Source organism: Lagenorhynchus albirostris, chromosome 2 (genome assembly GCF_949774975.1).
Source record: "Lagenorhynchus albirostris chromosome 2, mLagAlb1.1, whole genome shotgun sequence".
Lineage (NCBI taxonomy): Eukaryota > Metazoa > Chordata > Mammalia > Artiodactyla > Delphinidae > Lagenorhynchus > Lagenorhynchus albirostris.
This window is the reverse complement of record NC_083096.1, coordinates 173,563,810-173,577,324: the sequence shown is the minus strand read 5'-3', so window position 1 is coordinate 173,577,324 and position 13,515 is coordinate 173,563,810. Positions and strand designations below refer to the sequence as shown.

Below are 13,515 nucleotides of genomic sequence, written 5' to 3'. Positions count from 1 at the left end.
TGCGGAGCACAGGCTCCGGACGCGCAGGCTCAGCAGCCATGGCTCACGGGCCCAGCCGCTCCATGGCATGTGGGATCTTCCCGGACAGGGGCACGAACCCATGTCCCCTGCATCGGCAGGCGGACTCCCAACCACTGCTCCACCAGGGAAGCCCGAACCATCCCCTTTTAAAGCCAGAAATGCTCATTAAGATTCATTCTTGGTGAGTCAGACGTTTTTCTTAGCCTCCTGATAAAAGAAGCCTTTGTTTCCAGGATGATCTCAATGCTACAACTTAAAAACAGCCTTGGGGTATTCCTAAGAGTGAAAATAGGGTCCACCCGAATGTGCGTTAGCAGGGGAAATGGGTAAATAAGTAATGATGCATCTATGCTACAGAGCAAGAAACCAGTGGTTAAAAAGCTAAGGTTGAAAATAAATTTCACACACACACAGGTAGATCTTTAGCACCAGAGGCCCTTGTATATCGTGGGGTAAACGTAGAAAGCTGCTGTTATTCACAACAGCTAAAACATGAAAGCAACCGAAATGTCCATTCATGGATCAATGGAGAAACAAAATATGACACATACGTACAATGGAATATTATTCAGCCTTAAAAAGGAAGGGAATTCTGACACGTGCTGCAACAGGGATGAACCTTGAGAACTTTATGCCTAGTGAAATGTGTTACAAAAAAGACAAATACTATATAATTCCACTTATATGAGATAGAGTAGTCAAAGTCACAGAAATAGAAAGTGGAAGTATGGTGGCTAGAGGCTAGAGGAGGAGAAATGGGGAGTTAGTGTTTAATGGGCAGAGTTTGAGTTTTGCAAGATGATAACAGCTCTGGAGATAGACTGGAGTGAGGGTTGTACGATAATGTGAATGTACTTAATACCACTGAATTCTCCATTGAAAAATGGCTGAGGTGGTAAATTCTGTATGTATTTAACCACAATGAAAAAAAAAGACAAAATAGAAAGTTGCTAATATCAATATTTTGTACCGTATTTCTGAAGGGAAAAAAAACTTTACATATGCTGCGCATGTAATGACATAAAGGTCTGGAGGAAATGTGTGAACTGTCAACAGGGGATGTGAAACTTGAGGAGTTTCCATTTTTAACTTGACAAACTTTTACACTGTTTGCTTTTTCAGTGTTACCGCTTTTGTAGTAAGCGTCAGAGCCAAGGCAGCAGTGGTGGGAATTCATGCTTCCCGTGGAGGTCTCTGGAGGTCATTTGTGGAACTAACTGGAGTTTATAGCTGTGCTGGAAGTATCTGTAACCTGGCCTCAATGAGACAGAAAAGAACTTACCAAGATTTGGTTTGAAGAATTCTAATACTGAAAGCTGTAGAAACTGGGGTGCCGTATAATGACGAGCCACTGTTTACTGAGCACCCAGAGTAAATGCAGGTATCCTCACACCAGGTGGCTGAGGGTGGCACAGCTAGGAATCCCATTTTACAGATGGGCAAATGGAGTAGCAAAGAGAAGGGACTTGCCCAGTGTCATCAGCTGGTGAATGGCAAAGCTGGGAACAAGCCCCAGGTCCTGCGTGACACCAATTCTACGCTTGTCCCCATCGTAGCCACCCCCAATGGTGGCTCAGTTCTGGAGGCCTGGCCCCCTCTTCAAGGACAAGGACTCCTCCTTCTGGCACCTTCACATCCCACTGCAGCAAGTACAAGGAACAGGCTTGCTTTTTTGTTAATAAAGTAGAATAACATTTATTTATTAAAATTTTTATTATACATGCTGTATTTGTGGGAAATCGAGACCTTTGAAGGAACTCAGATTAGATACAAATTACGTTCAGCTGAGCTGGTTACAGTCATGTTTAGCACGGGAACACTTAAGCTGAAGCTTTCTTTTCCTTATAGGTTGCCATCATTTTCTTGATTTCAGCAATAGCTTTCCCTGGATTCAGCCCCTTGAAAAAAGAGAAGAGAAGCAATACCAAATGGTAAGTGAAACTGAACGGAAGAACCCCATGACCTTGGGTGACCCAGGACCTCCTGACCTAGCTGGTCAAAGCACGGTGATTACAAACCAAGTCCTTTAATACCCAGGGGTTTGGACTAAGAGCTCTCTTCTGTTTCCACTCTTAGACGTTTGAAAATGGCCAGCTCTCTCTGGCAGGAGCCCTGTCTCACTGAATTCCTGCTGGTGAGGCTCACTGTGGCAGGTCAACGAGCCCAAGGAAGAGTCATCTCTTCTATGACTACAGTGTCAAAATTAGCCAGTTATCTCTAAAGGTTTCACATCATTACCATTATCATTCAATCATCATCACCAGAAATCTGCATCTGCAAGCCCTCAAGGTATGTGGGAGAAAGGAGCCTCTGTTAACCTTCCTAAGCACCGCTGGTTAAGTGGCCCACAACACTGGATTAGCTGCAGTTGGCCTCACAGCTGTAACATCTGTCCTGCACGAGGTATGGCAATTAAGCCCAGTGGGGCCAGGCTCGTAGAAGCAGGAAGTGAGATCACCAAATATTTGGTAAGATTAGACAAGCACTCATCTGAGGCTAGTGAAGCGTCCCCTTGTTCAATTAAATTAAATTATTTATTTTATGTGGCTCTGCGCTGAGCGGCATGCAGAATCTTAGTTCCCGTGCCCCCCTGCAGTGGAAGCGTGGAGTCTTAACCACTGGACCTCCAGGGAAGTCCTGGGTCCCCTCATTTTAGAAGGACAACTTTAACTCTGAAATTGAAGTGTGCAAAGAAAGAAAAAGAAAAAAGATCTTCGGAGAGACAGAAAGGGAAAGAGAAGACACTCTTTAAAAGACGGATATGGAAGGATCCCCGAAATGTGTTAAGTGAGAAAAGGTAGACACTGTGACAAAGGACACGTGGAACATTTGCGTGTAGCACAAACTATCCCTGGAAGGACACACAGGAAGCTGATACCACCACCAGGGAGGGGGCTGGGGAAGGAGGAAGGCCCTCCACAGCACTTCCTTTTGAACGCTGAGCCTGCCCCATCAAAAGGAATTTAGTCAGTAAACAGACTGTACCCAGTCCCTGCGTAGGAAGAAGGCACTGGGAGGCGGGTGGCCTGCTTCTAGGCCTGCCCTGCCCCCAACCTGAGAGTGACCTTGGCAAGATGCCCCCACCCCCAACTCCCGCTCATGGGCTCAGCTTCCGAACCTGTAAAGGGGCTGCACTTGACGATTTTTGAGGTCCCTTCTAGTTCAAACAATCTGGGCCTATGTCTAGCCTCACAGCCCCAGTGTCCACCCCTGCTTTACTGAAGGGGAGGGCAGGACACAGAGAAGTCTGTCCTTGGTTGTCTGGTCTGTCTGCTGTCCTCTGCGATGCAAACATTCACGCCTAGGAGCGCACCGCAGGATCCTCCGCGGAGATTTTGAAGAAATACACAAGCCAGGCCCCAGCCTTGGAGAGGCTGTCTTCTGACTGACCGGCTCAAACGAACAGAAGGTCCCATTAAGTGCTTACTATGTGCCAGGCACTGTCCTAAGCGCTTCAGTGGCATGACTTGCCTCAGAAGCCACAAGGCTCGCTGAGCAGAGCCTGGGTAGAAACGCAGGCAGCAGGATGCGGAGCCTGAGCTCTCCCGCACTGCTGGGAACCCCACCAGGCCCCAGGCCCACCCCAATGCCGATGGCACATGAGAAGCATCTGGCAGGGGAAGGGGGGCCCTTGAAACACCGTGGAATTACCCAGTCTGGATTTCATGTTTGTTAAGATGCGCTGCCTTTTCTTTCTTTCTTTCTTTTTTAAGCTGCTAACTGGTCGTGCTAGAGTTTTCCATCTCGCTGCCTGCTTACTCACTGCACCTTTAAAATGAAATTGCTCTGCCCACAGTCTCTGCTCCAAGGGCAGCCCTGGCTGTTCCCCGCCCACTGACCGGCCCAGGGCTGGCACCTGACGGTAGCTGGCCGGCCAGCTCTGACCGTGCGTGGGCTGCGCCGTGGAAAGCTAAGCCGGGCCAAGGAGACTCCCTCCGAGGAATGTGAGCTGAGAAATGCTGAGAGAAGCCAGGCAGATGCTGAAGCCGTAGGCAGGGTGAATATGAACAGGAAGCATGAACAGGAAGAGGGAGTGAAAGCTAAGCAAGCAGGAGCCCCGAGACTGAGGAAAGACACGCAGAGGAGAAAGCACAGGCTGGCTGCCAGGGAGCCGCGCGGACCGGCAGCCATGTTGCCACACAGAGACCTTGGGGCCCGGAGAGGGAATGTAGCCCTCACAGCTGCCTGTGCGCAGACGGCTTTCCTCCCGTGGTTCCCACAAAGTCAGGGCAAACCCAGGTTCCTGTTCACGGGTCCTCGTGGCATCCTTGACTCCCACCAGGCCCGTGGGAACCCGACTTGGAAACCCTTCTCAAGGGGGCCTGAGTGAGCCTGTGCCCCGCAACTAAGAGCCAACACCCCCAGGCCCACACGGAGGGGAGAGTGCTCTCGGCTCCCCGCCGAGCACGCGCCAGTGCTGGGCCGCGCGGGGGCCGCGGCCGCGTACCTTGGGGCAGGAGCTCGTGCAGTTCATGATGGTGTGGCAGCGGTACAGAGAGAACGGGCCCTGCAGCTTGGCCAGGCGCTCCTCTGTGAAGTCGTCTCTGGAGTCGATCATCCAGCGATAGGCCTGGGGAAACGGGGACTGGTGGGCTGAGCTGTTACCTTAACTGGCCAGAGCAGCCCTCTGGTTCAACTCAAAGCTCCAGGCGCGCAGAGGAACAGGAATTCTCAGCTTGGAAGCCATCTCCACACTTTACTTCTTGCCATCTTTCAAGGAAAAGCTCCCAACCCTTTGTAACATCTCTTGATCACCTTGACTAATGAGCCCCACCAACCTTTGAACCACGTGCCCCTGGTCGCTGGTGCTTAATAATATACCATCAAGCATCACCTTCTACTGATTTCGTGCTGCTCATTAGCTTCCTCCCTAGAACATGAATGAGCGAAGGCAGGGATGGTGTCCTCGACTCTCTTTAATTGCCTTCAGAGCACCTACCCACGGCCTTTGGGTAAACTGATAACAGACCTGCACAGAGAGAACATTTGTTCTACTTATTGTTTCTTTTGATTAGCATACCCATCCCAGAAGCCTGAGATCAGCCAGCTGAAAACTGATTAAGCTCCTGGTCACCGGGCCGGCTCCAGCAGTGTTAGCGACACCACTTTTACATTTCCCAACAACTCAGATCACTGGTCCAAGCGCCAGCTACAAATGTACCTCATTACTCAATCTTTAATTTGGCCAGGAATCAATCGGCACTGCTAACTGGTCACACAACCACAGAACTTCTCTTTTTGTGGGAAAATGAGAAACAAGAAGTTTCTTTGAGTTGCTTCAGAGTCTGTGAAGAGCACTGGCCACAAATCTAAAAAGTATGAGCTTTCTGGGAACAAAGACAGTGACTCTGTCTGCAGTGAACTACACATATAGTGAAAGACGATGAAAAACAACACTACTTTCTTTCCAAGCAACCCCTCAGCCCAGTACTGCAGGCTTTCACTAGCCTGGAAACAATTTCCAACCTTGCAGCTGGGTAACTGCTCCTCAACGAAATTTCTCTCTCCCCTGCTTCCACGTTAAAAATCCCGTGACAGGGAGATGGGGAGCCTTCTGACAGATGCAGTCCGGGGAAAGCGGGCAGGTGGGCAGGGAAGAGCCAGCAGCACAGGAAACATCTGAAACACCTGCAAGGCCTGGTGTGCCAGCCCGCAGCCACCGCCCCTTGGCGTGACCCTCACCACACTAAGTGAAGGCATTTTGCAGATGAAGCCCCAGATTTACTGAAAGCCAAGTGAAGGTGATGCAACCAATTACCGTTTGTAATGGATGCCAAAGAAGGAAGCCATCGCCCCTCAGAACGTCGGTTTCCATTTCTCTTACAGTAATGAAGGAGCGCCTTACCTGCATAAGAACCGCGGGTCCCAAGTACTTGTCTCCATTCCACCAGTAGCTCGGGCAGCTCGTGCTGCAGCAGGCGCAGAGAATGCACTCATAGAGCCCGTCCTGTGCGGGGAGAAAGGGCAGTCAGGAGCCCACCATGGAAGAGATGGTCGTGTTCTGAGCTGATTAAATGCGAGGTCTGGGGTCAGTGCACGAACAAAGTGCCTACTCGCACGTGAGTTTTCTTGGCAAAATCCTAGGAGTGGTTTGCAGAGATTTATCAGATTCATAAAAAAGATCTTGGAATTGAAATTTAGACATCTGCTGGATTAGAGCCCAGAGTTCTTAAGTCCAAGTACACTGTATTCATCCTTTAATAAATACCCCTCACTTATCTTAAAAACAAAACAAAAACAAAAACGTGAAAAGAACTTACCACCTCGAATGCAGTCTAGCAGAAATTAAAAAGGCCCTGAGTGCTGACGCATCTGGAGTCTACACCAGCCTCTGCCCTGGCTCAGCAGACACCTCAAGTTTTCGATAGGAACATCAACATTATCCTAAACAGCCAACCAGCACTGAGCACCATGTGCCTTACTGACTACCTCATTTGATTGTCACAATAATCCTGGGGTGAGTGCTATGAGATTCCCATTTTACAGGTAAGGAACTGAGGCTCAGAGAAGTTAGGTCACTTGCCGAGGGTCACACAGCTGCAAACAGCAGAGATGGGATGGGCCCCCAGGCGGCCTGACTCTGAAATCCGTCCTCTAACACTGCTACACTGACTCAACACGCCCAACCAGTTCTAACTGGACTTTCTGATTTGGAGAACAACAGAAACTGATTAAAAGTGGCAAAACAGGAGGGCACGCTGACATCTGAAGTGACAGCTGAAAACAGATGACACACAGAGTTGATGGTCATGATTGTAACCAAGAGTCTTCAACAAAATTTATGTTCTGTTCAGGCAACTGGTGAGAGTGTAAACTGGCTCCACTGTCTAGAAAGCATAAGGTCACAGGATTAAGAGCCTTCACGATAGTCATATTCTTTACTTATAAAAGGGTAGTTGTCGATAGAGATTACCTTTGGGTGGTGGAATTATAGATTATTTGAAAATTCGTTTTCTTTTCCAATTACCTATAATGAGCATTATGGCTTTTAAAATCATGAAAAAAAGTTAGGTTCAGCAATATTAATTTGAAGAAGTGAAAAATGCTAAATAAGCAAATGTTTGGTATTTAAATGAGTGTATTTTGACTACCTAGAAAACATGCTCAGGGGAACCCTCCAATCCCTAAAAATAGTACATCAAGGAGATGTTTATAAGCTACAAGCTTTCCTACCTGAGGACTGTGAAATGACAAGCTGGGCCAGGGTGGCCAGTTCCAACCTGGACCCTGGGATGCGTCAGACTCCCTGGAGTTAGAAACTGGGCAGAGCTATGTCCTGAGAACAAGAAACTCTTGGAAGAGAAGGCAGCTGCTTGCTCTGAATTACAACATCACCACGCTGACCCTCAACATCTCGATGACAACAGAGCTGGGCATTCTTACCAGGACCTTCCTTTCTTAATATTTTATGGGGAAGAGGAGAGGGGCTACATGTTCCCCCAGACCTAAAAGGCAGAATTCATTTATTCATTCACACAACTCATATATTTGTTGATAAGACAGCACATGCCAGGATCCTGGGATCCAGAAAGGGGTATAAGACACAGCCCCTGCCCTTGAGGTGCGCTCAGTCTGCTAAAGGACTGTCATGTAAACGAATGAAGTGGTGACCCTGAGACAGCACGAGTCCTTCCCTCGTGTAGGCACGATGTTGGGACCTATCTCCATCTGGTCCCCTTCCCACTTCTTCCTCTCCAAAGGACACCAAGTGTGCAGGCAGTGAGTGTGCGTGCCTCCTTCTTAGAGGAGGTAGAAGTGTACACGAGAAAGAGACTACAAGCTCGCTAATAACCCCTTCACTTGCAGAGACTTCATAGCCTGTACCCAGGGGTAGCAACTCCAAGAGTGAGTGGGCCTGTCACAAGCCCACACCGCGTCACTAGACGTGTGGTGTCAGGAAAGCACCAAGTTCTAGTTCCAATTTTGCCATCGGCTTCTCTCACTCCCATCTGCAAACAGGGTGGTGGCAGCAGGACCGCAAACAGCCGGAATGTGTTTTAGTTGCCCACAGGGTTAAAGAGTAACTCTGATTTAGCTGTCAACTTTTCAAGACCTGGCGATCGACATCCTGGTTTCTTTTGAAAAAGACAAATGTCTGGCAACACGGTAGCAGTGAGCCCCTCTAGGCAGAGCACTCCAGGGCCTTGGTCCTCTCTGCACCCTTCATAGGTTCTCACTACCCACCTGGCCCCGATAGGATGGGTGTCCAACCCTTGGACAGATGGTTCTCAAGTTCCTTTCCAGAAGACGCTGAATGTTCTGCATGATCCCATGCTGTGCCCCCCCATCCCCTCTACCCCTAAGCCCCACTTCCTGACAAACATCTTTGCAACAAAATTCCTCAAGTCAAGACAATGAACAGGGACTAATGACCAGTTTCTCACGATCTTCTATGGACTGCAGATACTGCTCCTTGCCTTCCTGGGATTCATCCTTCTTCTTTAAATAAGGCTCAATGGACTTGTACTGGGCATAGAAGTTGCTCAAATCCTGAGGTTAAGAGGAAGAAGAAGAAATGGGTCAGATTCCACCACCACTCCTTAGCTTTCCTACTTATCCCATTTTTGGGACACCGCCCACTTTCCTGCCGTGTGACAGGCAGTAGTCAGACTCTCCTCCTTTGGCATTGATACATGCAAAGGTCATGAAAGGAGAAGTGGTCACATGTAAGCGTGGTTAGGGAATTTCTCCTTCACCCACTTGGGAAACTTTCCAATCCCACAGTCCTTTCTCCTCAGATGCCCTTGAGAACACCCAGTCAGGGAAAGGGAAGGTGGTCAAATACAGGGAGGTAGACATGAAAACACATAAGAACGGCTGCATTCCCAACTGGTATTTGCCACATGAACTCTTTGTTGTTATGGCCAAATTCTTCATTTCTGAAACTGTTCCAGGTCTAAAATTCTGTGCCCTGTTATTCCCAAACAATCCTCACCAAATGAGCTGCTGGATGACCTTCTAGGCCATTTATCTTCTGCCATTCAAATTCCTTAGCTAAACTCAAGACAGGAAAAAACCCTGCCCTGAAGAACTATAGCACAACACACATACCTCCTGCCCCCCTTAAAAAAAAAAAAGCGGGCGGGAGGTGCTGGGGTGGTGGGGAGACACACACACACACGGGCAGGAACTCACAGGAACAAGATCCTTTATCACATACATATGTGGAAGAGGGTAGATTTTGGAAACTTTGTTGAGGTTGATGTCAATCCTTCGGGTACAAGCGAGAGTGTTGCCTCCATTGATGTTCATGGCACAGGAGCCGCAGATGCCTGAGACACAGCACAGTTAACACTCCCCTACCCAGCTGTAGGCAGTCCAGCTGCAATTCTCCCTTCCCGACTGTCCTTACTCTACCAGCAGGAGTAGCACTGACATGGAATACACCTGTGCAGAGGTGCCCGCTGCCTTTTCTCCTTCCCATTCTTCTTAGAATGTAGATCTAACGGCTGTAGTTCCAAAAACCATGTTGTGAAACCAGGAGGCAACCCTGAGGTTGGAAGCTATCTGCTCAGGATGGCACTGGAACACAGACGAGCCTGGGGTGCTGCTGGCATCACGGAGGGCCCACACCAGTCCTAGTTCCTTGCTTCATGTATTTTGAGAGAAAAACCAGTTTTTTTTTTTTTAAGTCACTGTTATTTGAACTCAAACTCTATTTTTCTTAAGCTTTTTTTTTTTTTGGCCGCACCACAAGGCTAGTGGGATCTTAGTTCCCTGACCAGGGATTGAATCCAGACCCACGGCAGTGAAAGCACAGAGTCCTAACCACTGGACCGCCAGGGAATTCCCTGGACTCAAACTCTTAACAGATATAACACCCCAAAATAAATCAACACTGTCTTGGTCATCTTAAAGTTGAGGCCTGGATACAGACTGTCCAGAGACAGATCTCATTCTATTGTCTCCACAAAGCCTACACTGGGGACATGAAACCCACAAAAGCTGCCTTAGCACTGACTTTTCAAGGAGGATGAGCTAATGTGAAACCAAACCAAAGTAAGCAAAATAAGGTGCTGACCAAGGACCCTGAAACGAGAATTTTCTTAGCCTGGACTCACTTACTGTGTATGGAATCTCCTAGGTATTTCAGAGTTACAAATGACTACGCGCTCTAAGCCCCTGCTACCACTTCTTCTGAAGCTGTTTTTTCTTTCTTTTTTTTTTTTTTTGGACTGAAGCTGTTTTTTGAAAGTAGTTAGGCCGGAGAAATGTGGTTACTTGTGAAACTTGGACTGGGTTATCAACTTTCTCTCCCCCTCCCGTTAATCTTAATAAAAGTATAATAGGACACAAGTATCCACTTAAGCAAATACTCCTACAGTTCCCCAAGAGGTCGAATATTATCAGCACATTTCTGTGAGCCTGGCATCCAGCAGAGCAGTGTGGTTTGATAAGAAATGGTATAAATACAATAATAATAAAAATCCAAGGAGACTTCTCTTAAAAAGGCTCCCCTGGAAATTCTCTTCACAAACTACAAGGGAAACAGAAGTAGCCACAATTAATATCATTCTGCCTCATTTTTTTTTTTGCCCACATGGGCCACACCTTGTGTTCTTGGCTCTGAAAGAGTTTTATGGGGAAGCTTACTGAAAAGCGTCTATTTCCTGTGTTGTCAGGACTTATGTGGGAAGGCTGGTACTTAATTACAGCAGAATGTTCCCTAAACAGCAGGATTCAGCCAAACTATCATACCCTTAGCATCTGCTACACTGAATCCAATCCTGTAAGATTAGCTGAATCAAAACAGATGTCTTAGAAGTAGGACTTTAAATGCTTGAGATGTACAGCAGAACACAGATAAAGAGCGATGGGCCAATAGCTATAATGACTTTTTCTTTTATGGAAGGTTATTTTAGGGAGAAAGTTCGATCACAGCCCTTGGTCTTGGCCCCAGCTGCCCTGTTTTGGTTTTATCCCAGGTTTTCCGAGCCCGGCCAGTAAGTGTATCACCTGAGAGTGTAATTCTGGAATCTGACAACTTTGGCTGAGTCCTGGCTCCCGACTCACCATCTCTGTGTCCTTTCAGAAGTCCCTTAACCTCCCTGGGCCTCAGTTTCTTCACATGTACGCTGAGTGTAAATGGTAACAGCACCTGTCTATCTCACGTGAAGTGCACAGAATGGAGTCTGCACAGTCTGTGTTCCACAGCCACCAGGATCAGTTAGCCGTCAGAGCACCCCCGTGTGATTCTTCCCACACCTGAGAACCATCTGAATGATTACTTAGGAGTCTACTTTAAATCAATTCATTTTACCTTAAAATTATATTTAAAAATCATTTCTATCACTGTTACACTGTCATTAGTAATTCTATTTTTCTAGTACATAAAATCAATACATAGCTATTAAAGAATGTCGGTATGCACACTGCCTGGAATCAGCACCACACTGTAGGAATCGCTGTTTACATCCAGAACATTCCTACTGACCACCTGCTCTGTGCACGTGTAATGCTGGGAGCTGGAAGGGGATGCATGTCCCCCTTGTTGGACAAGTGTTAAGTGTGCACGAGCACCAGCTAGAAATTCCCCACTACTCCCCTAAAGAAGAGCTCTGCGGTGACCAGCTAGCATATCTGAGCTGGTCCTTGAAGGATGTAGCAGCTCATAGGGACCGCCAGAAGCAGTAACCATGCAAGTGAAAGCTCCTGAAGGGGAGCAAACTTAGAAAACAGAACTTATACCACAGTTCAAATTTCCAACACTTCTGCCTAAGAAAAGGAAGTGTGACTTGTGGCAAGGTCACCTGGTAGAGCGCTGCAGCCATCCTCCAGGTATCCCCTGGTATCAGTTCTGGCCAGCCCAGGCTTCTTTTGGGAAACAGAACAAAAGTGTCCAAGCCTAACAACAGGGAAGGAAATGCTTACCTTCTCTGCACGATCTTCGGAAGGTCAAGGTAGAATCAATTTCATTCTTAATCTTGATTAAAGCATCCAACACCATAGGACCACAGCTGACCAAAAAAAAAAAAAAAAAGAAAAAAACTCACAAAAATAAAAGACGCAGTTGTACTTACGTGAAGTTCAATCTCCCTACACTTTATCAAAATATGATCTGAGACAGCTGCATATATTAGCTGCTCTTCTTATCCATGGTCTTCTCAGGTCACATTCAGAATTTTTTCCATAGTTTTATTTTTGCACATTCTTACACATTTTAAGTACGGCAGAATTCTTACACATTTTAAGTGCCACACTGCATATACATTTCTAGGAAATGGAAAGCTAAAGAAGAAGAGAAATATTTAGGTTAGGAGACAACTTCCATATACTGGCAGTTTTTATTTTTTCTTCTAAAGCTCACTGAAAAGTTTTCCAAAATAATTTATTTCAAATTTTAGTTTTATTTTTTTGGACAAAAATAGTAAGTAGCTTTATATGGTTAGTTAACAGCTTCCTATCTACAAAGCACAGAGAGCAACGCCCACATCTCACAGGACTGCTGCAGGTGAATTAACATAGAGGAAAATGAAACACTCAGAGCAGTGTCTGCCACATACATTTGGTCTCACTATGGTTATCATCATGCAGAGACTGTGACTCTATGGAAATGGCTTATTCTCTCTGAGCCTCAGTTTCTTTATCTGTAAAATGGAATTATTATTTGTATCACAGGATTATTATGAAGATGAAATAAAAACATACAACAACAAGGTCCTACTGTATAGCACAGTGAACTATATTCAATATCCTGTGATAAACTATAATGAAAAAGAATATGAAAAAGAATACATGTATGTTTAACAGAATATACGTATGTATAACTGAGTCACTTTGCTGTACAGAAATTAACACAACACTGTAAATCAACTATACTTCAATAAAATTAAAAAACAAAACAAAACGTGCAATTGTTATAGCACCTGGCACAGAGAAGCGCTCAGCAAATCTACTTCCTGGTTGCCACTGCTACCTGCGCTCCTCTCAGTAATTTTCTATGAATGGGATTTAAAAAAATATGCGACCCCCCTCCTCCAATTTCCTTTCTTTGTCTCTATTTCTTTTTTCCCCTCAGCTTTGGGATTATTGACAAATAACAGTGTGTAAATTTAAGGTGTATAACATGGTAATTTGATATATAGTGAAATGATTACCATAATAAGGTTGGTTAACATACCTGCATTATCTGTACGTATTTCTACCAACAATATGCTATACCTTTTTCACTGTACCTCTGCTAAGACTGGGAATTGTAACCTTTAAAAACCTCTGCTATTCTGAGAACGGAGAAGTTATTACTGTCAGTGTTTTAATTTGAGATCTCTGAATACTACAGTGGTTGAATATTTGTCATAAATTCACTGAGCTTTCCTCACTTACCAATTATTTACTGAAAGCCTGCTCTGTACGAGGTTCTGTTCTAGGTGCTAGAGATACACCAGAGGACAAAACAGATGCAAATTCCTGCCTGCACAGAGCGTTCATGCTAGTGGACTAATTCTATAGACTCAGTCTGTCCATGTTCTTTGCCTCTTTGTTTACTGAAGTCTG

The 13,515-nt window shown here is 46.2% G+C and overlaps 1 protein-coding gene across 1 annotated transcript in view; it reads right to left on the bottom strand.

Annotated features, from left to right (window-relative positions):
- Positions 1-1,715: 1,715 nt before the first annotated feature.
- The window catches only part of SDHB (succinate dehydrogenase complex iron sulfur subunit B), a 34,356-nt gene continuing 22,556 nt past the window's right edge, over positions 1,716-13,515 (bottom strand). The window contains exons 3-8 of the mRNA XM_060141284.1: positions 11,893-11,978; positions 9,157-9,293; positions 8,395-8,511; positions 5,867-5,968; positions 4,469-4,591; positions 1,716-1,919 (exon numbers count right to left, since the gene is read on the bottom strand). Coding sequence (XP_059997267.1) covers positions 1,842-1,919; positions 4,469-4,591; positions 5,867-5,968; positions 8,395-8,511; positions 9,157-9,293; positions 11,893-11,978 — 643 coding nt within the window. The 3' untranslated portion in view covers positions 1,716-1,841. The remainder of the gene's footprint in view (positions 1,920-4,468; positions 4,592-5,866; positions 5,969-8,394; positions 8,512-9,156; positions 9,294-11,892; positions 11,979-13,515) is intronic.